The 25774-nt window shown below is 39.2% G+C and overlaps 1 protein-coding gene across 5 annotated transcripts in view; it reads left to right on the forward strand.

The window, feature by feature from the left end:
• The window catches only part of ADCY8 (adenylate cyclase 8), a 134593-nt gene that overhangs the window by 101961 nt on the left and 6858 nt on the right, over nucleotides 1–25774 (forward strand). For 2 of the 5 annotated variants that reach the window (XM_080379580.1, XM_080379582.1), the window contains 7 exons: nucleotides 803–1004; nucleotides 4331–4420; nucleotides 5798–5970; nucleotides 8857–8938; nucleotides 14595–14753; nucleotides 18380–18526; nucleotides 23764–23856. In XM_080379580.1, the coding sequence (XP_080235706.1) occupies nucleotides 803–1004; nucleotides 4331–4420; nucleotides 5798–5970; nucleotides 8857–8938; nucleotides 14595–14753; nucleotides 18380–18526; nucleotides 23764–23856 (946 nt within the window). The remainder of the gene's footprint in view (nucleotides 1–802; nucleotides 1005–4330; nucleotides 4421–5797; nucleotides 5971–8856; nucleotides 8939–14594; nucleotides 14754–18379; nucleotides 18527–23763; nucleotides 23857–25774) is intronic. The other 3 variants (XM_080379583.1, XM_080379584.1, XM_080379581.1) reach the window with 2 other exon arrangements.

Here is a 25774-nt window from a genome sequence, read left to right on the forward strand (position 1 = left end):
AACAGTCTATTTTATTCCATGTACACACTTAACAGTACTTGATTAAGGATCACATTTGCAAGAGCAAAGTTTATAGGGTATGCCAAACGCCATGTTCTATTTAAACATGTTTGGATAATAGAACACCTTTTCATATGCTTTATATTATAAAGGACTTCCATGAAAACAGTAGATCATTTCTTTCACTGTTTTTAGAAACCAATGGGATTCTTATCTGCAGTTGACCCACTAAGAATTAAAATGAGGGGAACCTTGCCTTTCTGCAATTATTATATCCAGATTCACTCCAGAAAGCGGGCTGCATTACTGTACTCACTTTGGCCCCCATGACCCTCAGTATAGTATGAGGTTAAGCCACCTGCATTGTGCTCTAAACAAATTAGCACTCTGCTAAACTGCCCCAAAACTGGTCTGCTAGAGTGGGAACAAGCTCATACTAAAGGGGCATCAGGCTCCTACAAGCTGAGTAGATTTTCTCTGAAAGGAACTTACAGGACAACTGAGTCCCAAAAGAAAGGACATTCCTGCCACTCAGACCTATATCAGCAGAGGCACTGGCAATGATTTCCCTGGCTGCTTGCTTTAACAGCCGTTTCACAGCAAGAAACCATGCGAAGCTATGGCAGATCGATGGAACATGAACAAATCCTTGCTTTCTCTGGGGTTTTTTCCTAGATTCTCTCAGATTTATGACAACTGATTTTTCCTGGTCTTAACTTTAACCATTTATTTTTATTAGCAGTGGTATTGTGTTAAGGTTTAACTCTGGGTTCTCTTTTTTTTTTTTTCTTTTCCTTCCCAGGGTGATACCAATGGTCATTCAATTTTCTATTCTGATTATGCTGCACTCCGCTCTTGTGCTAATCACTACGGCAGAGGATTACAAATGTTTACCCTTAACGCTCCGGAAAACTTGCTGCTGGATTAATGAGACCTACCTGGCCAGGAATGTCATTATATTTGCATCTATTCTGATTAATTTTCTTGGAGCCATCATCAATATTGTAAGCTTGCAGGGAACCAGGGAATATTATATAGGAAAAGATGATTTATGAATTATTAAGCTTGCTACAGGACTTGGTACCTAATGTGTTTATAAGCCAGCTATGATTTCAATATAAAAAAAAGGCAAAGTGCCACAGCTTTAGGACTTCAATTTGTTGCTTAAACCGTGTATTTTGAAATATCTAATTATTTCTCCCTCATGACTATCATCTATCTTTAAAACCCTTTCACTACTTTCTGTTCAATATATCTACTACGCTTTAAGAACCATTTGTGATTTTCTGACATGCTGATATACTTTCTTACAGACTGTCAATCCAAGTAACGCTTAAAGATATTAAGTCCTCATCTCACGGTTCTCACATTCATTAGATTGCTAAAAATGATTACAAGTGTCAAGGAACCCAGAAAAAACCTTCAAAGGACAGAGCAGGTTAAGCTGAACCAGTAACCACAGCATGTAAAAACAAGTTTAAAAGCGTAAATTCTAAACATATCTTGCCTTGCTCATTTTGAGGTTTGACAAACCCTTTTGGCCCAGATTCACCTTAGCTGAAGTACTAAACCATGGGCACAGTCACTCTCAGCTTTCTTTACAGTCAGTGCAGAAAAACAGGCATCCCCAAAGATGTGGTTCGATCATACTGGTCCCAATAAAGATATTTTTCTCTTCCACTGCCCACACAGGGAGTTGAGTTTAGTCTGATTCGGCTCCTAGTTTACACATCTCCACTAAGACTCTAAAGTGTGACAGATCTAAAGCAAAGTTTATCAGTGTATCTGTGAGGAAAGGCATGTACCAGGCTTTGCTTCACAGCTGTGGTTAGATTAAAATATTGCTGATTGAATACTGTGGGGCTGGCTCTATGCAATGTCACAGGGTGAAAGAGGGGGGGGCTTGTATGCAAATACAATAGAGCTCTGATTATCCTGATGTATTCAGAAATATGAGACAGGTTTGCATGAATTAGGCAGATTATCACATCAGACAACCTGGCAGGTGTTGAAGCCTGAGCCAAGAGGAAGGTAAATATGTCACCGCTAGATTAAAAGTAACATTGCCATCACTCTTTCCTCTTGTGGGGCGCTTTTTGGCTATGGATGTAGCAGTGCTTTTTCATATGAACTTTGTTCATTGCAAATATTTATCCCCTTCTAAATGAGACCAGGAAACCATTTAGTGACAGTAATAACAATAGCAACTGTAACAACCATCAGTAATAACAACAGCAACAATAATTGCCCTGTAATAATTAATAGCAATCATGATTATATCATTGTAGTAAGTATGCTGAACTCTGATACTTCAAGGGTTTGCCTTGTCTTTTGCTAACAGATATAAGATCTTTATTACATTCTATTGCTGCTCTTCCATGATTTAATTTAGGTTGCCAATGTGCAAGTACTCAGCATCTGTCTGGTTTTTTTAGTGATACTATGCGGTCACTGATAGGAGAATTACTTGGAGAAAGAAGAATGTAGCCACTGATAGCTTTTCTTACAGAGGAAATATGAATAGGGTAAATGATTGGAAGTTCAATAGGGCTGAAAACTTTCTGAAGATATGGACCGTGGTATGTTATAGGATAGATCACTAAGGAATGTTGTAGAATTTAGAGGGTTTTGAATCATGTATGACAAATATCTGTCAGGAAAGATTTTGGTAGAATTAATCTTGCTCTTGAAACAAGATGATCTTTAACAGGCTACCCATACCCAATTTGCTATGGATACAACAACAATGAGATTTTCCCCTGACTTGTTGTGGATTATTTTGTAATATTGTGTCTACTCTAATCTTGTGGGATGGCTAATCCAAAAACAGTCAAAAGAAATATAATTCTTTTTACTGTCATACCAGTGGGTTTCTATAAAGCAGTAAACAGTTACATTTTTTGTCATATATTTAGAACATCAATGACTTGAGTCACCAAGTCCTGACCTCTACAGGAAATCACAACATTCATATAACCTCATTATTTTATATGTCAAAATTCTGCCATAATAACAGTTTGCTCAGGAGGGACATGCATGCACTTAAGAACAAGTAATGGAGCTCAGCCTTGCAGCTGTATGTGTCCACTGAGTTCAAATGCACCCAGCTGGAGGGGACTAAGCCTCAGATGCTTTCTAACAAAAGCTACAAGTCTTTGGCTTCACCAGGAGGGCAAATGAGTCTTGTGGTTCATTACATCAAGTGCATTCTTATTGTTATAAAATTAGAATAAAGTTTCTGATACTGAAGGTCTTTTAAAAAAGATACTCAGAGAGGTTCTCATGGCACTTTGCCCTGCAGAGGTGTGCTGTACACCTCACAAACTTTCAGGAGGTACCATTTCTCTGTTATCACAGAGGACTGCACAACCTAGATAATATTGCTGCGTTACAGACATGACTGAATAGCTGAAACAATAAACAAGAGACTTCCAAGTTCAAAATTCATTAGAATTTAATTATAAGACATAGGGCTTCATTAAACAAATTCTCTAACTGTGTTGGAGAGAAAGACAGGGGAACTAGCTTGTACATACTGGGCTGATGAAATGACATAGTATAAATATCCAGAATGGATTAATATACGTAACAGGAGACTCTATCTGTTTTAACTGTCAAAATATGAAGCCATTAGTAATTATTTTCCTGTGTTCTAAGACCATGATGTATTGCAATTCAACACTACTCTTTTTTTATATTTAATATACCTGGTTTGAAATACCATCAAAATTAAAGCAGGTCATAACAGCAAAAGGCAGTATTGCATTCTCAAAACCATTGTATCATAAATGAATTTTCATTCCCTTCCATTCCAGGCATCACAGTTGCCATTCTGGGACCATATTCTCTTTTGGCCCAAGCCAGTTCTGCATAATGCCACATCCCACATCTAGAATGATAGCACTGTCCATAGCAACGCAGCAGAAAAAAACTGCCTGCAAACAAGTGCAGTCTGATGTTATGTTCTCAGTTTAATAGTTTTTCCCTATAGTTCACAGCAAAGAATAAACATTTTGAGAGGGTAATCCTTGAGAGTCCAATATCAGTCCTCTGAAAGTCTCAGAGGAGTTCATTTTTCCCCTTTGGCAACAAGACAGCATGACAAGGGTACTCAGATGCTGAATGTCTGTAGCATGAATAGCTCCCCTCTTTCCATTTCATCTCTACAGTATGTCTTCTTACTGTCCATTTAGTCCTTGGAGCCAGTTGGGGAGCTGCCATGGAGAACGGGAGGCCAGCCAGTTCCCTCCCTGAACCTGGTCAGCCAGCCACACAAGCACGTAGTCACCAGTGCACAATATAGATGTGATTTTGTTTTCTTTCTTCACAGCTATGGTGTGATTTTGACAAACCGGTAGCCTTGAAGAACCAGACATTCAATTCATCTGCATCTTTTACGGACATCTGTTCCTGTCCTGAGGTATTTGTGAGGGTATTTTTGAATCTGAGGCACGGATCCACAAAGGTTACATGGCAACCACTATCTGGGATCAACGACCTGGTAGTGGAGTCAGGTGCCTCCACAACTCCGTGAAACTGAATTTTTTCATCTGTCCATATGCTGATAGAAAAAGCAAAGGCTGGTTACAGAAGGAATCAATCTTATGGTCTAATGGGACATTACAACCAATTTTTAACCTTTGAACTTCTTACAGAACCTTTATGCTGGAAACACATCCAGCAATCATTCAGCGAAGCCAGTGCAATAAAACACACTTCTTAATTCATATAAAGCTAATGGAGACTAATACTTCTTAAATAGCAAAACCAGCAGTCATTCTGCTGCAGTTATTTTAAATTTGCATTTGGAGCAAAAAAAATAATCTTCTTTATGGTGAGCAAGCAGGCAACAAAATCATTGTGTTGGTCGTGAAGATAAAAGAAGTATGTTCCTTAGAAAGTCATATGGCAGTGTCATGATACTGCCAGCAGCATGCTGCAGATTTCAGGGATGCAGACTTTCCTACAGAGGAACTGCATTAAAGAAAAGCTGTACTCAGAGAAATAAATGCTATCTCTCCTAAAGCTGTATGATAGAAGTCAATTTAAACTACATTTGGACTGTGGTGTTGATGTTGCTATTTTAAATCTGAACAGCTCATGGCCATGATTGTCTCTCTATATCCAGTATCAGCTGCATGGATTGCATTTGACAGATGACTAATCATTGAGAAAAATGAAACAATGAAGAGATTGGAAAATTAGATATGAATAAAATTTCCAGGCATCACATTTTAAGAGAATAATGTAACTAAGCTAGACCTGCAATATTAAAAAACAAACAAACCAACCAACCAAACAAAAAAACTCCCAAACAACGAACTGCTATGGCTTTATCCTCTCTTCAAGTAGCATGGGAAAAGGATAAAAGCAGGAATACTCCCATCCTGATTAATGTGGGTCTTGTGGAAGTTCAGAATCCAAAGGAATACAAATTATTTTCTCTCAGTTAACTTTGCATTAGCAAACTAGTACATGTAGTGTCTACCCCTTTCCTCTTTTAATTATACAGGATGCCCTTTCCCTTCTAATACAACAGAAATGCCATGAAGCCACAAATGAGGATTTCTGCTAACACAGAGGTGCCATTCAAAGCAGAGAATTTATGATTTCACATTCTATTTTAGCAAAACCCTTCTTTTCAAAGTGCCTGTGCCCTAAGAAGACTTAGCTGAGCACTGAAATCCAGAGCAACTTGGTTTATGCTTCTGATCACTTGATCATTTTAGGTAGATATTTTTGGAGTTAGTATGTAGTCACTGATCACTGAAAGTAACCGGTGCTGTTTTCTATTCAGTATTTTGTCTTCACTGGTGTGCTGGCAATGGTGACGTGTGCAGTCTTTCTTCGTCTCAACTCTGTCCTGAAGCTGGCAGTACTTCTCATCATGATTGCGATCTATTCTCTGCTGACTGAGACCATTTATGCTTCCCTTTTTCTGCAATACGACAACTTTAACCACAATGGAGAGTAAGTGTTCACAGCCCCCTTTTAGGAAATGCTTTTTAATAAGGTAATGGGTCAAGTCTTGCCAGAGCATACATGTGTTGGATAACACCATAGTTAAGTATGGAGTGATGGTTGCAAGAGGCAATGACTAATCCAAAAAGGTTTATAATGTGATTCTTTCTCACGCCTTTTTATTAGAATGTTCATTCCATGAGGACAGTTAAATACTGAGCAGGGTTTCTCTTTTTTGTCTCCCATAGCCTACCCATGTTGCTAAAAGTCTGCATTACAGTGCGTATACATTGGTTGCTTCTATTCCTGGAAACTCCAGAGATACTGATTGAAACTCCCACCTCAATTTAAGAAAACCAGAGTGAATTGATTTTTTAGGGGCAGGTGTTTAACTGAATAAAATCCAAACTATAATGTGCAGTTGTAAAAGATGTAAGGAATACAGGCATTTTGAAGGAGTACATTTGAAGGACAGACTCCTCCTCCCAGGCTTTCTTCCCAATAAGAGGAGGTGAAGAGGAGGACAGAAGAGCCACACTAATTTGCAGAGTCAGAGGTGCGCTAAGTATAGCAGTAACTGAATCTACAGCAGCAGCGATTTAGCTCATTCAGAAAAACACTTCTTCAGCCTTTGATACTTGACCACTTTAGTATTGCAGTTGCTTGTGCTTGTAAGTGCCTTCCAGATGAAGATCCTCAGAATGACAGCAAAGCATGGATCTGCAGTACAATTAGTTCTCATAACAGCCATCTCTTTATGCATAGTAAGGCTCTGCATGCATATCTTTCCTTGCTAGCTTCCTTAGTACCAAGGTACTAAAGATTTGGGATTCAATTCCTTTTTCTAATGCTAGTTGTCCACTTATAGACTAATGATATGACAGAGCATATTCACAGCAGACCCCAGCAAATATGACAAATGACAGTAAGCAATACTTTGGCTAAGTACCTGGATGTAGAAATTAATATCATTCTTTAATTTTTGCCACTAATCAAGCATGGTAAAGAAAGGTTGTCCCTTGTATGAAAATCTTAGAGAACTCAGAGTAGTTTCTATTCCCTGTGTCAATGAAACTATCTAGTGACTTTCATCACAGAACGGTTGAAAGAGCCAGGAATATCTTCTAGAGCAGCCAACAGCCCAGGACATAGGGAACTGAGCCGAGATGCTCCACATTCAGGACAAGGGTCCAAACTTCAGCTCTGACATCAGGAACACTTATTTATTTTCTTAGTTATACCAACTAGTTGATTAAAAGGTTTTGCAATTCCCTGTGAAGCCCATCTAGCTCATATATTTGTGGCTATAGCTACATTACCAGAACGTGCAGTAACAGATGCATTATAAGATCTTTGAGGCTGTTGCCTTTAGCCACTGTACAAAGGGTCTTTCTGGAATGAAATCTTAGGGAGGTTGTACTTCAGACAACGTCAACATGGGAAACATTTGAATTCCAAAATATTTGCAGATGACAAAGATGCTTCCTGCCTGTCTTTTGCTCTATACTGATGACTCATCCCATTAGGGGCACATTTCCTCACAGTAAATTCTGTATTAGGCCCACAAAGTCAGTTCAGTTAGCTGTCTCACACAAAAGTTTCCTTTTGGTTTAGTCTCCATCAAGCTCTGCTCTTTCTAACTTCTCTGTCATCAGAGTCCTCCTCTGACAAGTATCATCTGATCTTATTTTTAAATTACTACAGAAAGTGGATTCAGGGTCAGGACTTTGCTTTATTCTTAGATCTCAAGGCAGGCAGAAGAGTGTCCCAAAGTCTCTTCCAACTTCCTCTCCTTGTTTACTCCTTTATTAACTTTTTTTCACAGCTTCAGGCTTTAAGGACCTCTTAACCATCTCCTCATATTTCTTCATCTCCCTTCAAAAAGATAATTGCCAAGTATCCGTGTTTGATTTGCCTGCAAATTTAGTTCTTTCTCCCTTTTCTTTTACTATAAGATTGACCCTACCAGCTCCCCAACAACTTCATTTATGTCTTTTCCCCTGGGAAACATGCCTTTTAAAAAACCTCTAATACTATAGATAGTAACTTTCTTCAGTTTTTTCATCTTTCCACATAGTTGTAATTTTCCCTCAAATTTGAAACCCCTCTTAACTGTTCTGGATCCCTTTCACCTTATTTTATCACGCTTTCTTCATGTTCTGCACATAGCATCTCAGAGATTTCATACAGCCAGTACCTTCTTGGCTCATCTTCTTTGATTTCCTACTGCCTGCAAGGGTTTCCTCTACTCCCCCTGTGTTGGGCAAGCATTTCTTCTCTGCACTCCTCTTTGTGGCTCAGTAAAATCAGTCCTAATTACTGTTTGCTATTTTTGTTATTCCCCTCTGATCCACACCTTCCTTAACTCACCTGTCATGTTCTATAAACCTTTCCCACAATAGGGGGATACTTAGCTGTCAGCACCTGCCTTGGGGTTGGTTTATCTTTTATCTTGAAACCCATTCACTGGGCTTTTATTTTCACGGTCTGGAAATTTCCCTTTCCCAGCTCCAGCGTCAACCTTTCCCCATCCAGCCTCCAACTCCTGCGCTACACAGGGGCTATGGTGGTCACAGCTGTTTACCAGGCTCCCAGGAAAGAGCCTGACTGACACCCAGCTTGTATATCACATTTGAAAGAGAAAGATCATCAGCTTTCTCTGTACCAATTGCAGGCTACAGTTTAGTTATTTCATACATTTCTCTCCAAACAGTGAGCACTCCAATTGCACTCCTGTTCTCTTGAACTAATTATAGCCAAGTTAAATTTTCAAACAAAGGGGATTTTTTAAAGAACAACAGGAAGTACCAGGCTACATTATGAAATGAAACTTAAGAACAATTACAACACTGACAAATTGATAACTGTATTTTCCTTTGATTTTTTTTTTTCCAGCACAGACTTCCTGGGTACAAAGGAGGCATCTTTACTACTGATGGCAATGTTCCTTTTAGCTGTATTTTATCATGGTCAACAGGTAATGCAAACATTTACTTTAACCATTCCCTATATCACTTGCAATTACAGGATGTGACAATAATTACTTACAAAATACCAACTGCCTTTTTATCCACTTGAGCATATGACCTTTAACAATTTAATAAACCGTGCAGAATCTGATTAAAGAAAGCCCACATCTGACACTGGCTAGCATTCTGTGCAATATTATATTCAGCAATATGGGAGTTATATTGCATTTTCTAATAGAAATTGAAGAAACAAACGGGACTTCATTTATCTTAGGTACATGTATGATTCCAGTGGCATCTGACTGCTTCAGTGCACTTGAGCAGGCGTAAAACCCAAATGAAGAAAGGGAATAAAAACCAGTAAATAAGAAAACTCACATGAAATAGCTTAGTATGTTCATAGAGGAAAAAACAACAGATCTGAGGAAATAAGGAACATTCGTGGTTAAGCACAAACACTAACTTCTGTGGGTCATGGACCACTTGCAAGAATTCTTTCACCAGGATTTACGGGCCTCAGAGCTTTAGTGCTGGTATCCTGGAGAAGGAAGGGAGAAACTGGGGATATCAAGAATCCATACACAGTGCACAGGGAGAGTGAAGTATGACAAATTAAGCCTGAATCAGCAAATGCATTAACTAAAAGCCACCTAAAGAAGGGTGTTTTCTCCACAGTACTTCTGATCAGCAACCTCTAGGCCGCTGCATGTCCAGCATGCTGACTTCAGGCAGTTTCCATTCACGCGAAGGCAAACGGGGCCACTGCACTAAAGGAAACAGCAGCCACAACTGCCTTCAGACATTGTCCTACACGTTCAACTTGCTTAAGGATTTTCATTTCTCAGTTCTAATCTGAGTGAGGCAATAAGAGAGGAATGTTGCTGTGATGAATAAGATAATATTGTACACTTCATTAGAATATTGCAATAACTTTCTAAGTTGTGCGGGTAACCTATAGGCTCTGTTGCTCCCATAGGAAAGAAAAAAGAAGGCAAAACCTAAATATTCAAGTAATTTACTTCCTTTTTATGTTCTTTTTGAGGAAATGATGAATGAGTGAGTAGGGGAAGCATGGGATGAAATGTGGTTTGTGCCCAGAGTTAAGTATGACTGAAGGCAATGTACTTTGTCATATCTTTATCAAGGCATAAAGCCCATTTAGGAAAAATATGCAACAAATAAGAACTTAACATCCCAAATTTTTGATAAGCCTTATCATATTGCAATGATTCTTAATATATGCAAAGATACAAATCTAAGGGTTGGGAATCATCTAAAGTGAGAGTCAGTACTAAGAAAACACTGAAGGAGTTTAGGTAGAGCCAGGATTAGGCAGAATACAGGCAACGCTCTTCAGGATCACAATTCTGAGTGTAAATTCTGTCTTCTACAAAAGCCTTATCTGGGGTGTTTAAGAGTATTTTCCAGCCCAGAGGCCTGTTAGCACAGCAGAGTCTTTTTCCATCCCATTAATCTTCCTTCTTCCATAAAACTGGGTGGCTGAACTCAAACTACCCTTGGAAATGGTCCCTGAGATGTGCCAACTCCTGCGTGTTCTCCCAAACAATTCATAGGGCCACTCTGTCAATCTAACAATATCCAATGGTAGTACCCATAAACATTTCCTTGTATTGTTTAATTTCTTAATACAGAGTTAACCTAAAGGTTTCTGTATAAATGCTAGCCAAATATATATACATATAAATTTAATCCAAAGCACATAAATCTCTTCAATAGTCTGAATTGATGGGAAGCACATTAAGTCCAGTAAAGCTGTCCTCCAGCACAGCTTTGCTTCTCACAAACTGCAGAAGTATTCTAAAGTAGAATAGCTTAAAACTTGCCTCATTCTAGGTGGATTTACAAAAACCATTATTTTGTAAGATTAATTTTATGGGACTTCAGTATCTGAACAACTAACTAATATTTTTTACCCATTGCAATTTAAAGTTAATCCCCACTTTTGCATCCAGAATTTTAAGTTAGATCAAAAAAAACCCAAAACATTGGGGGAGACCATCTAATTAGACTCATAGCTTTCTTAAAATCTTGACCTGTACTTCAGCCAATAAACCCCGAGGATCTCTTGTGCTAAACCCATCATTAAAAGTAGTTGTGTTACTGTTTCGTGACACCAGGCCAAACAGGCCAAGTCCCTATTAGAAATTCAATTTCATCTAAAAGCACATCTTTTTAACACAAGTAATATGCATTCTACAGCAGTGTTTCTGCAAAGTAAACTTGTGAACCATGAAAGAAGTGTTGTGGATAACTTCGAGGCTAGACTTATTCTTTTGTAGGATGTGTTCATTTACTGCTTATCTTTTAATGAGTTCAGTCAACATTTTGTATGAAGATAAACTATCCCTTGAAATCTTATCAAAATACAATACCATATACAGTACTAGAAATAAATCTCTAGTGAAAACACACAAAAAATAGCTTTTTAACCCTGAGCAAAACCTTCTGCGGTGGTTTGAAAAGGGGTGGGTGGGTGAACAATTGCAAAGAGGGAGTAAAACCACCCACAGCAGACTCAGTTCCCCCTCTGCCTCCACCCCCGTTAGACCTAAAAAGGGGCCTTATAAAACAGAGAGCAAAATCCTCTCTGATTTCTTTTAAATTGTAGATCTAAGTCTAGATCTTGCCTACACCAGATGGCTGTAGGCCATGTTCTGCTGTAGGCAAGTGTTGATGGACTGGTTTGCTGCTCTGCTTCTGGGGCTTTTCCATGCAAAGGAAGACTTGCACTTGGACAGGGCAACCACGGACCGAATGAACGGAATAATCTCTGGATGTCAGCTGTAGCTTATCTCTACAGAGCCTTTTAGGAAGGGAGGAAGGACTGACACCCCTACACAGCAATTTGTCTGCAACAAGCATGACCCTCTGAACCTTCTTCATGCTTGGGGAAAAAGGGAGGAATGAGGTAACGCGAAGAGGAGATTGTTCCAACTGAAGGAGAAAGAGAGAGGAAAAGACATACTTAATTCTCATATTATGCTTCAGGTGTCATCATAATCCTTTCCATATTCAGATTTTAGTGTAGTGAAAAAGAGGATATTTGCTTGTTTTATCTGGAGTTGACTGTTTTTGGTGGTGGAAAGCGTCCCTTTGGGATGTAAGTCCTCTTTTCTCATTCTCTAAGGAAAAATATGCTGTCCCTCGAACACTGATCCTTCACTTGTGCTTTCCTTGCATGTGGCAATCGTCTGCAGAGTGGTTGGGTTCTACAGCATTTGGAGGACATAGGTAGTGTTAGGCTTTCTGTGTAATGCATCTCTCTGTTTTCTTCACTTACTGTTGAATTAGGGATGTTATGTAGAGCTACATTTCAGGGCAAGAAAACCTGCACATCCCAGGATTTATATTGCAGACTGTCATTTTTATTGGCACTGGTGTGGCCAGGAACACTTCTTTACAAAAAGAAAAAATAGACCTAAAACTCAACCCTGTCATTTTGTTACTTTTAAGCAATATCAGAACTTAGCAAAGCATCTACTTGAAATTTTCTGTTTTCAGACCTCACATGTAGCATACCCTTTTATCTCCGAACTGGCAGTGTCATCTTAGTTGTCCACTGATGATGCAGGAAAAATATTTAATGTTGCAATGCCATTATAAATAACCAGAATGACATTATCCAAATTGTAAAGATTAGCTGCTGCTATTCTGAGCTAGGTCTAGAGATGTGAAATTTTCTTGTACAGCAGCATAAAAATTCAGCTGTGAAAAACTGTACTACAGGTTTTTTTGCAGAGCTCTTATTGTAGTAGTATTAAATATTTGAAGCATCAAAGAACTCAGAATTCACCAGCAGCTCCCACTCCAAGGCAATCTGTAAAATATGTTTTATAGCTCCTTGCAAAATTATAGTCAATGTTGCCTTCTCAGTTATCTGGTAGAGATAAGTCAGTTACGATCTGGTATGGGCTCTGTCTTCTAGCACAAAAAGAAGGAGAATGAAATTGAAAAATGTTGAAAAAATATTTAAAAATACTTTTTCCTAACATTTAATTTAGTCACAAGATGGAAGACCAAAATATTAGAGCTAGAAAAAAGCTTAGTTGTTTATAAAGGTGGCAATAGCATCCAGAGTGCAAGTAAATCACTGTTAAATTGCATACAAACTTTGGAAGTTTGTGCCAAGCCAGTGTCACTTAGCTTATAGGAGGGAAAGCTCCCTAGAGTGCAGTCAACCTATAAGCCCCCTTGCAAGGAGCTTTGCATTTTGTTCAGAACAGTTTGCCATTGGTCACCGCTGGTGATGAAAAATGTGCATGAGTCACTAAACAATGCCTAAATCCCCTCTTAGTCACTCCCACCCAGTCTTGCCCTTTATTTCAGCTTGGTACATGAGTTATATCCCAACCATTCCCTTAATCCCAGCACCTTTTGGCAAACCATTTGTTGTCTCTCCCAATTGTAAAATTCATCTGTTTGCTGGTATAATAGATTTCTCTGCTGGGTGTTTGATTATTATCTCTGGTTAGAGCATCTCAAGCCTCGTAAATATATTTTCTCTTTCAGTTTACTCCACAGAGGTATATTTCCATCATTTTCAATAAGGCTGTAGCTTAATAAGTCAACTCTTGGGCAAGCTACAGCATCACATACCTAAAAATCTGCTTAAACTCTCCTTCAGTGTAATGCACCCAAAAGCTCTGGCAACATTGATCTTGTCCATGTGCTGACATGCGTGTGCCTGTCAGGCAAGTAACATGATGTTTCGACATGTTCCCTGCTTCAGCTAACAGATAGTTGCGATTTATGTATATACACACACACACATATATATACACATATACATATATTTCTATATACACCCATACATAAAAATACACAATACATACATATATATGAATATATAAGCTGTGTTGTGTAGGAATCTTCCTTTTGTTCTGTACACATAAGCAATGAAAACCATTTAACTTTGGTTTGTCGCTGAGGGTATGAGGCAACTGCCACTGTGCACGTGCTTAATTGTGATTGCACACTCTGGATCCACAGTACCTCAGGGACAGAGTATTCCAGGGGGTATCAAACAGCATGGCTTTCACTATCTTTTAAAATACTTAAATTAAAAATAACTGCATGTCCCAACAGCAGAAATACTTCATTTTGGTGCCACAGATTTGAAAGTCTTCTCTGGGAGGGCGTTGGGCCGTTCTATATAGTTTTGTGGAACAATGCTCATCCTTGAGAAATAAACTACCTGTCTCTGCAACATGTTTAGCATGATCCTTGTGCCATTTTCTCATGAAACCCCTTTCACTTGAAAACACATATGAAAAGTGGAACATATTTATTTCATACCAATACCAATATCTTCCAATACCTTATCTCCTGTCTGAATCTGTTGTCTAACTAATAAGGAGGTGTTTAAAACAAAAATAATTTTGTGACATTTTCTAGCCGCTGACCATAGCAGTAATATGACAAATATTATTTTGCTCAAGATCCCTCTGAGACACTCACCATACATAAGGCAAAGAAATAATCTCTTTTTCTGGCAATGAAATCAAATTCTTTCAGAGTCAAAGATCTTCAGCCACACTGAAGGTAGTTACATGGCAGAGGCAGCCTGCCAGGATGACAATACAATCTGTACTGTTCTTTTGTCAGATTTTATTTTTGCCTTCTTTTTTCTTTCTGGAACCACAGCTTGAATACACAGCAAGGCTGGATTTTCTGTGGCGTGTTCAAGCAAAAGAAGAAATTAATGAAATGAAGGAGTTAAGGGAGCACAATGAAAATATGCTACGGAATATTTTACCCAGTCACGTTGCCCGTCACTTTCTGGAGAAGGATCGGGATAATGAAGTATGTATCAGCTTTATTTCTTATGCTTTTGTGTAATTAGCAAAAGAAAAGCAGATCTGTTAAGAAATCATTAGAACTTAGTTCTAAATGGTATTAATTACAAAAATACTGCAAATATTTGCTATCTGATCCACATTAAAATAACATTCACATTTTAAAGTAAAGGGTTCTGCACTTCTAGGACCACATCTGGAGTGGTGTTTCCAGGTTCACGCTCACCACAGGAGACACATGGACCTACTAGAGCAAGTCTAGCAGAGAGCTGCCAAGATGATTAGGGGATTGGGGCACTTTGCATACATAAGGAGAGGATGGGAGAGCTGTGTTTATTTAACCTTAAGAGGAAATGACTTAAAAAGGATGTCATTGCCTTCAGCTACCTAATGGGTGTTTATAGAGAAGACAGAGACAAACTCTTCCTCAACATGCAAGTGAAAGGACAAGAAGCAACAACACAAGTTGCAGGAAGAAAAATCTCAATTAGATACAAGGGAAAACATACCCCTGGGAAAGCGATCATTGCACCGGGGCTCAGAGGGGCTGTGAAATCTCCAGTCCTGTAGACAGTCAAGCCTCAACTGAACAAGGCCATGAAAGACTTGACTTAATTGGCCCTGCTTTGAGTGGGAACTGTTATTAGGTGATCTTCACAGGTCTCTTCCAACCTATGAGTCTATGAACAACTAGTATTCCTAAAAAAAGATATGTGAATTTAACAGAATGCCTGTGGAACTTTAAGGTACCCCAGTGTTGCAGGAGTACTATTATTACCTTGCCAGTTATTATGGAAGAAATCTGTGTAACAGGCTGCAACAGACCTGACCCTCTTGCATCTTCGGACCCAAGAGAACATTTTTGCTGTTTCATATTGCCCCTGGATTGCCTCTTTGGGCCAGTTAACAAAACACCCAATTCAGAAAGTTTGTAGCTATGTTCCCAAAGAGTGTTTGTGGTATACAAGGAAGTTTAATAATGGAGTCTCTGGATATTCCCAAGACAGTGTTTGAAGACACGTTGCTGAAGAGATAAAAGAAAGTCCAGAATTTGTTTCTGAAAGCAGCAGTAAATCACTTACTCTTCATCTGAAATAAGGCAAATGTGTATTATAGTATTATGTGTGAATAAAGGCTATTGTATGATGAAAACGGAATTTTCTCATGTGACATTGGAATTAACTTTCATAATGAAGAGGTTACAAAGGTTACAAGATTCAGGTTGCCAGCGCTGACATATCTATTGATTGTGCAGCAAAAAGGAATCAGGGCCACCCTTTTCTGATTGTACATTTTGGAAATAGATTTAGCTAGGTGAATTAGACCACGCAACCAGGAATCATTGTGTTCTGAAGATATGATTTTAAATATCACCTAGGGAAGGATGACATAGTGAGAAACTACAAGAAAAGGCACTTCAGAAATCAGCCTCCTGAGGAATTTAACACTGTGGATATTAAACTGCCATAAAAACACTGCTCTGCACATGAGAAAATGTGTGTGGAAGCAACCAGGTTAAAATGCTTCATTGCAAATGGAGCAGACCCTGATACCAGCCATGAGTGTGTTCTGGCACATCTGCATTATGGATTTTCAGGGAACACATGTTCTCTCTTACACATTTATTCACATGCACTCACATGCATAATAATCTTCAGAAGCAAATAGATGCCCCATGGATCACTGCTGATGCTTTAATAATTTGCCACTGAATTCAATTCCACCACCCCTGCTTTTTGTAAGGCAATTTCCAGAGTGACTATACTTGGGGATGATTTATGCATGAGCTGGCTGGCTGTAACATCTACCAGATTTCAGTACAATCAATCCTGCAGTTCATGTCTGGCCCTTAAGTTAATTTCTCTGCTTTCAAAAAATGAATTCCCAAATGCATACTGTAAGCATTTTCTCATGGATGTATTATTTCTGTCTTGATGCTTCTTACCAAAAATAGAAAAATTAAGCAGCTGAAGGCTCAGCCAGTTGTTTTCTACCTTCATGATCTGAGGAAAGAATATGTCTGAGTGTATATATGCTTCTCCTAGCACATATTGTCCAGTCTTCCATAAGTATCCACAAACTAATGTGTGTATTACTTTTTTCTATACCTATGAAAGGGTATAAGAGTGTCCTTAGAGTATGGTTTCCATGACCCTGCAGATGTTCTTCAATGGAAAAAAGTGTAAGGACAGGAAGGGAATCAACCAAGTTTTTTCTCAAAGCTTTGCAGTGTCTTTGGAAATTAGCAGAATTTTCCCACTTTTACTGTAGGATACCTTGTTAAAGATTCTAGATAAGTATCAGCACTAATAGCGTAGCAAAGTGCAGGGCAGGGATTCAGGATGCTTTTCTAGGGGGAAGCAGGATGAAGGAAGAAGAGGAACCTGAGGGGTTCACATCAGGTGTATGGCATCCAGCACTAAGTCCTTTTGTCATGAGACCAAAGCACTAAAATTTACTAAAGCACACTAACAAGAACATTGAGAAGCAACTACTCCAGGTCAGAATACCTTAAGACAAGTCCCAGAACAGAAATGAATGCATCCACCATTGGGTAAAACTACAGAAGTTGAAGCTAGAAAAAAATTGAGCAAAAGAACAAAAGAGAACGCATATGGTTGTGGTATATTGACCACTAGAAAAGCATACCAGCAGTTGCAGGGGGGACTCTGTCCTTGGCATTTTTAAAGTTGAAATTAGTTTTGTTCCTAAACATTTGTTCATGTTCAGAGAAAAACTGACTGCAGTTTCACATATATAAAGACAAGAACCCATCTATAAATAAATCTGTCATTTAGTACCAGAGTGAATTATATGAATAACATAGGTGGAAGTTTAACACAGGACATACTTAAACCTAAGAGTTTCCTATGCCTGATCCCTTATAAGCTGCTTTCTGTCCCCAGTAACTCCGTTATCACCCTAATTTCTGTTTCTCCCTCCTTTAAAACCCTAATAGCAGGAACTTCTCCCAGAGCCAGGTAACCAAAAAGGTCCATAGTCACATTAGGAGAACCACAGTTTACCACAGAGTAAAAGCTATCTGAAAACAAACTTGTAAAGAGCTGCAGTAGCATCAAGCACAAATTATCAACCAGAAAATCTGGTAACTGAGAGGACTTTTTACAAAGAGGTCATATTAGACATTTTAAATGGTCCCATCTGATCCCTGTTAATCAACAAATTTAGAAATATATTGTCGACTGCAAATACTTATGAGACAGACTTAACAATAATAAGTAATAAACATTAAGTTCCTTTTACTTGCCTAATAGTGTTTGATTCTCTGGTATTCATATTTGCAAATGAATCCTTCATTTCTTCAAGTGGTTCCCCATATAAATCAAAATGAAAAATTCTCTTTCATTTTTTTGCTGGTGTAGCCCCCTGACCTCAGAGGCAGAAAGAACAGGCTTTCAAAGAAAGGGCAAACCCTGCATATAGTCCAAGCTAAAAATGTGAGAGCTGTCAGCCTCCTCCTGTCGAACTTAGCCAATATTTAATATACTAACGCTAAACTTGGATATTAAGGTATTATGCATGGAAAAATAAGAAACCTATTTTAATTGCAACCAGTTATGTTCTCTTACCTATATTACCGCTTCAGCTCATTTTTCTTCATTGTTCTTTTAGGAATTATACTCTCAGTCCTATGATGCTGTTGGTGTGATGTTTGCTTCTATTCCTGGATTTGCTGACTTCTATTCCCAGACCGAGATGAATAACCAAGGAGTAGAATGTCTGCGCTTGCTGAATGAAATCATTGCAGACTTTGATGAGGTAATACCAACTCCTAAAGAAAATCTGATAGTGCTTAAATGATGATTCCCAAATACCAGATATGTCATCCTAAATTATCAAATTTAGTAACTATTCTGCTTCCAATAATTGTCTGGGGTTTTATACTCCAACTACAATTGTCTATTTTGCTCTTTTGCACTTAGTCTTCTCAAACTTCGGTCTGAATGACCTAGTGAGACAGAGACTGAAATCAATAGTTACTTGAGCATAAACATGCATAAATAAAAGCCCAGTCAGCTCTGGTGTATCTAGAAGAACATGTCTTTATTCTGTAGAAGAAAGAAGGATTAAGGTATTTGCAACAGCTCTGGGAAGTAGTGGTCTACATCCGAACAGATAAAGATGTTGTTTTGAAAACATGGGTTTAATGGACTCAATGAATGCTAATGGAAAATTATTCCATCCTGAGCAGCAAGCACCTGAGGCCTTTCACAAGTTCTGAAGAATCTATTTTCAATTTGTTCCTCTGTGTTATCTTAATTTCACAAGAGGAAAACAAAGGCGCAAAGGGGTAGTTGATTTCCCTGCATTTTTTTGAGAACAAAGGTACCTGCTGCCCATGCCGGAAGCTAGAACCTAAATATGAACCCAGCTCGGGGTCTTAACTGCACCTTCACCCTTCCTCATCCTGGCCATCTGCATGGAGAATGTTCACAGAGTGCTATGTGTGTTCATAAATACTGGACTAGATTTAAGATTACCAAATTTTGAGAGACAGTGAAATTGAGAATTTATCCATATAATTGGTCAGATAGTAAAATTACTAGTGGGAAACAGAAAAATTCACAGGGGATGCACCCCTGTGCATTTTAGTAGAAAACAAAACTACTTTCCTATGAAAAGAGCTCTGTCTCTTAAACTCCTGCACTGCTTTCCCGATAGGTATAAATACCTGATTCTTATCTCTGAGATCTTGCACAGCTGTCAGCATGCTTCTTGATTAATAGTTTTGTTTTTCTTTCCAGATCTGATTAAAATTATTATGGCTCAAGCTTAATGTAAAGTCTATTGCTATGAATTAATTTCAGATATTTTGTCATGCACGTTCATATAATCTTCACAACAAAAATTCCATTGCTACTGTGGCTATTACAGAAGACAAGGTTTTCATCAAGAGTCCTAACACAATATTACATTCAGGCCCCTAACACCTGCTCTATAATTAATAAAAGACCTAATTAGGGACTGTATTTTGTCCCAGACATGTTTAGTTGAAAAATAGATATGTTATTTGTATGGGTAGTAAATGAAATTATCTGATCCCCTGCTGAATGCTAACCTACTTCCAGCATGGTTGTGCCATTAGTTTATTCTGGTTTAGTAATCTGAAAGGTGATATGGCAGGCTGAGTAACTGAAGGGAGTAATCCTACCCACGAAAAAGGAACCAGAAGTCACTTCAGGTACAATGTTTCAGGGCCCATAATGTTTCCATGTAACTATTGACTGACATTACATGATGTCACTATTCCTGGTTCTCCATGATGTGATTTGACAAGACAGCCTGCTGTTTCAGTACAGCCCTGGAAGCAAAATGTACATGTGCAGCTTGAGAGCAGAGCAGATCTGTTAGCCATGGGAAAACTTTGCTCCTCAGCATCACATGAATACCTCTGTAGAGATACCTTAATATAGAAGTCTTAGCACAGGAGTGTAAGACATTGGTACCTGGTGCCATTTGAGAAATCCTAGGTGATTTGAGATGCCTACATGGGATCACCAGGTCCCGTACTGCACCGTCAGAAAACTCCTGTTGTTCTGGAGCGAGCCACTGGAGGTTCTCCAGGAAAGCATGCTCTAGATGACTCTAGACATCTATGTTTAGCCAACTGAAATGAGTTCCTATTCTCAATCAGATTCTACACTGAGTCCCCTCTTTTCTTTACATCAAGAATAGTAGTAGCAATGCTCTGTCCATCAGGCCAGGAAGATGCTTCTGAATGAAAGCAGTGGTACAAACACAAATTGACCTGGTTTGGAAAATTTGATAGGTGCACCAGAAGGAAATCCAACTTCTTTCTTCTTCTTAGAGGAGTTTCCATGTTACTGCAAAACAGAAAGCTTACGATCAAGATCTGTTATTTTGTTTACCAGGTAATGGATCTATGTAAAGAGTGACAAAGCCATTCAAACAAAAAATCATGAGCAGTGGAACAGAACCTGCCACCAGCAACTGCGTGGCGTAGGAGCCCACAGAGGAGTCAGACTGGACCTTCCTTAGGGAGCTTGGGGAACCTGGTCCAAAAGTCAGTCTTAAGGAGTAGGTGATTGACTCTTCTCAAAGCACAGCCTTTACTCAGGGCTGTTTTTTTCCCCTGGTGGCTCACAAATCTGTTGATGTCCAAATTATCCAGGCTTCCTGTCGACTGAGACAGGATAGGAGGTGTTGGCTTCTGGACTGACAAAAGGGGATTATTTTGTTGTTGTTGTTGTTGTTTTTTAATTTGACATATAGCATCATTATAGAATACAGTTATATATGATTTCCTATTTTGTACCCAAGCACAGAGGTGCTGACAGGAACTGTTCATACATCAAATAATAAATATGAACATTGCAAATCTACTTTTATAGTTACCCATTTTTTATATGACTGTAGTCTTAAGACACATAAAGGACTAAATTCCCATTCTTAGAGATGTCACACCAAAAAATAATATTGGAACATTTCTTCTGAAGATTATGAGTCTTGAATGATTTTTTTAAATGTAATATTCTTTCTAGCCTTTTTAATCTAGCATTTATGTATCTTAGTGATGTTACAGTTGGGATTTGCGCTTTAATAAGAGCTTTCTAGTTCATGGGTTCTTTTTCCCCCCCATTTTCTTTATCCTGCAGTGTTTTACACAGTGTTTATGACAAACAGAATTTAATATATTACTTTGCCACAAATAGAGGTTTTGGCAGAATTCAGGATCCTGCTTTTGGACTTCACTAATTACTTTGCAATTGTGTGTCATGCCCTAGAACATTCTCTTTTGTACTACTTTGTACATGTTTCATTGCATGTGTATATCCCAGGGTCTGACCTCCATATAACCTTGGCTGTACATGAATTGCGGCATCAAGCCATTAGTTGCTTTTTAGATACCAACCACATTCTGGTGTTTGAAAATGTTCCCTGGACTATCTTGGTAAATTAGCAAGCCTATTTAAAATGCCGCAACAAATAGCAGCTGATTTAAGCTTGAGTTGGATATCTTTCCCCAATATCAAAATGTATCAGGCTGTCACACTGTGAAAAAAAAGTAATTGGTAAATAAACCATTATTTGAAGAAGGAAAGAAGTGATTTAACAGACAGGATAATGCAGGAAAAACAGAGATTTGGAAACAATAATGAGTAAGAAAAAAGATAACTTGATATTATTTCTTCTAAATCACCTCACAGCCAATAGGTCCTTTCTTTCTTAAAAAGAGTCATTTTAGCTATTTATCATACATTTTAAATTACTATGCTGTTTGCTGTTGCTTCCAGCAACCATCTGGAAATGAAAATACAGGCTGTTTTTAACCAAGACCATTTTCTCCCCTTGCCCACACACCTGGTGCTCTCAGACTGCTCACAAAAGCAGAGCTACAAGAAATGATCTTTTCCTTTAAGAGAGCAGTTGGAAGAGCTGCCCTTGTAGGAAGAAAACGTAGATAATCGGCTTTTCTGGCAGTTAGAAGAAAAATGAGAAGCAGGTCAAGTTTTTGGACTTTCCTGACTTGGAAGGGAGCCATTAACCATATGGCTTTGTATTCCCTGCGCGCAATGCTGTGCAGCCTCCCATTAGAGACAGATGGTGTGATATCTGTACACGAACAGCAAAGCTTCCAAGACCCCGGCGCTCCGGCTGACGTACGCTGTGGTTAGTTCAATGGCAGGGGATATTTTATGTTATGCCTTTGGTATGTTTCTCCCTTTGAATGAAATAATCCCTTTAGTTTTTAATTGACAGGAAATTCAAACCCACAAGATGGAAGAAGAATGCACAACAGTGTACAAAAAGAGGGGGAAATGCTTCATTAAATTTTTTGCCTGACCACAGCAAGATTTTTTTTCATTTAAATCCCAACTAAGCTGAGCTTTTAGAACCAAAAGTTTGAAATCTCTTTTCTCTGTGAACTGTTTTTGGGTTTTTTTTCTTCCAGGAGTGCCTAACCATATTGATACCTAAATGTATTAGATGATGCCATACTGCTTATCATGAAGTTTCTCAGGATATTTTGGGGTAACATTAGCAATAAACTTTTCAAAATCCTGCGATGAGGTGATACAAGCCCATATCCCACATGAAGCTCTGCTGTCATTCATAGAGTTCACAGCATGAACTCTGCTTAGGTATCTCAAGGAATGTAAGGCTCTGGCTCTTATTTCATGGGAAGTCCTAAGTTAAACTGTGGATATGGACTTTGAACAGGGACCAAACTGTCACTCCCACTCCACTCAGTGCTTTAGTCACAGACTGAACTTATTCTTCCTCTTGCCGATTGTCAATCTGACAAGTTCTTTATGCCTACTTAGCACCTATAGCTATCCCAAGTAGATACAGGTGTTTACCACTTCCCGTTGGCTCCCTGAATTTTTAATAGAAGGGGAAAACACATAAAAGAAGTCCAGACCAAATGACCCATTGGACATATAGCAGCGTTAGGTCTGACAGTAAGTAAAGGGAAGCGTGGGATACAGGAGGACTTAATCTGTCATAAAAGTTCTTTGGAGGCATCTACCTCCATCCATTGACTGTGTAAGATGGTTAAAATGGTTGTTTTAAGTGGACTGAATTCCCTTTAACACTGGTCTCATCACCTGAGTTGTTGCTGTAGCAGCACTCATTTTGCAACTTTAGTTGAACACTTGTAAATAATCAAATCTTCTTATATTCACACATCATACACAGAGAGTTTGTCTTCACTAATTTTCAGAAATTATACCCCAGGAAATGCAGGACTCATCTGCATTTAAGTTAGGCTGGAATATGCATGTCTTCTATTATCCATTCTGTGATTTACCAACAGCTTTACAGAGTGCAACAGAATTTAGCTTGAATGCACGCTGTGAGTAGATGATGTTGCAAAGAGCCCTAGCTCGGTGTGCCCCAGAACTCTGAATGAACTGTGCACTGTGACAAGCTGCAAGATAACATGAGTGTAATGATTCATTTTGGTATCTGTAGAAGCATTATGCATTAAGAATTACAGAAGTAACAGTGGGTTTTTACATATGTATTAGTTACTAGGTGAAGAGAGATTTCAAGATATTGAAAAAATTAAAACGATTGGCAGCACATACATGGCTGTGTCAGGATTATCGCCTGAAAAACAGGTAAGAATAGTTTCCCTTAAGAATCAAAGCTTTTGTTGTCTCAAATCATTCATATTAGAGATTATTAGTGTTATCTTTATGATGTTCATTGAGCTGTGTTTTCTAAAAGAAAATAGACATTTGGGGCTTCTGGCAGACAACAGTTGTGCTTCTTGATGAATTGAAATGCCATCTTGTGCTCAGAACAAGAACCATATGGATTCTTTCCTCAGATTTAGGTTTATAGGAGAAAAAAACCATCTCCTTTCAATCACACTGATGTGAATCTAGAGCAGGTCTATCTATGTCTTCGGACATACTCTAAAGTTACCGCTGTAACTCAGACAGGAATCTGGCTGACATCCTCCAATAATCTATGAAGAGACAGGATCTATCAACTGACAGCATACTTATGGAAGTGTAAGGTTGCATTTATACATTTTTGTGATGATGTAGCTGTATATCTACAGACAGTGCAATAAACTATACATCAAAAACAAAGCAGACCCATCAGTTCAACTGAAGAACGTCACAAAGCCAGAAGCCTGCATGCTGCCCTCGCTTGCAGAGGTGCAAACCAACCTGAGGGAAAAATCAGCCACAGAGGAAACACTCACAGTCACAGCCATAAACCTCAGATAAGTCAGATGAGAGAAATCCATTCATAACTACACCAAAGAATATGCCTGGAAATGGGGTCTCCACAGGAATAAGATAAGGCTCTAAAATACATCCAGCAATAAGTCAGCTGTTGCTGAAATCTGTCTTTCTTGGCAACTGGTACCTCTCCCCAAGGAAGAGCACCACAAAAAAGGGTGTGCTGGCCCAGATCAGTCACAGAGTGGGAATCAAATCTGCCCACGTTGATTGAAACTGCCAGAAAAGCAGAAGCCATATTAGAGTGAGCTTTATAAACTAGAAAAATTCCATTGATTCTTTACAATCAGAGAATCATAGAATCATTTAGGTTGGAAAAGACCTTTATGATCATCGAGTCCAACCCTTAACCTAGGACTTCCAAGTCCTTCACTAAACCATGTCCCTAAGCACTGCATCTATGTGTTTTTTAAACTCCTCCAGAGATGGTGATTCTATCACTTCCCTGTGCAGCCTGTTCCAATGCTTTGCCACCCTCTCAGTGAAGAATTTTTTCCTAATGTCCAAACTGAACCTCCCCTGGCACAACGTGGGGCCATTTCTTCTTGTCCTGTCACTTGTTACTTGGGAGAAGAGACCAACCCCCACCTGCCTACAACCCCCTTTCAGGTAGCTGTAGAGAGCAATAAGATCCCCAGGAGTCTTCCCTTCTCCAGGTTGAACACCCCCAGCTCCCTCAGCTGCTCCTCATCAGACTCGTGCTCCAGACCCTTCACCAGCTCCGTTGCCCTTCTCTGGACACACTCCAGCACTTCAATGTCCCTCTTGTAATGAGGCACCCAAAACTGAACACAGCATTCAGGGTGTGCCCTCACCAGTGCCCAGTACAGGGGGACAATCACTCTGCCCTAGTCCTGCTGGCCACACTGTTTCACATACAAGCCAGGATGCTGTTGGCCCTCTTGGCCACCTGGCCACACAGCTGGCTCATGTTCAGCCAGCCGTCAACCAGCACCCCCAGGTCTTTTTCTGCCAGGCAGCTTCCCAGCCGCTCTGCCCCAGCCTGTGGTGCTGTGTGGGGTTGGTGTGACCCAAGTGCAGGACCCAGCACTTCTTGTTGAGCCTCACACAATTGGCCTTGGTCCACCAGGCCAGCCTGTCCAGATCCCTCTGCAGAGCCTTCCTGCCCTTTAGCAGATCAACAGTCCACCCCACAACTTGGTGTCATCTGCAAACTTACTGAAGGTGCACTCAATCCCCTTTTCCAGGTTGTTGATAAAGGTATTAAACAGGACCAGCCCCAATACTGAGCCCTGGGGAACAGTGCTTGTGACCATTCATC

The sequence above is a fragment of the Falco punctatus genome, assembly GCF_963210335.1.
Source record: "Falco punctatus genome assembly, chromosome: 3".
NCBI classification, from domain to species: domain Eukaryota; kingdom Metazoa; phylum Chordata; class Aves; order Falconiformes; family Falconidae; genus Falco; species Falco punctatus.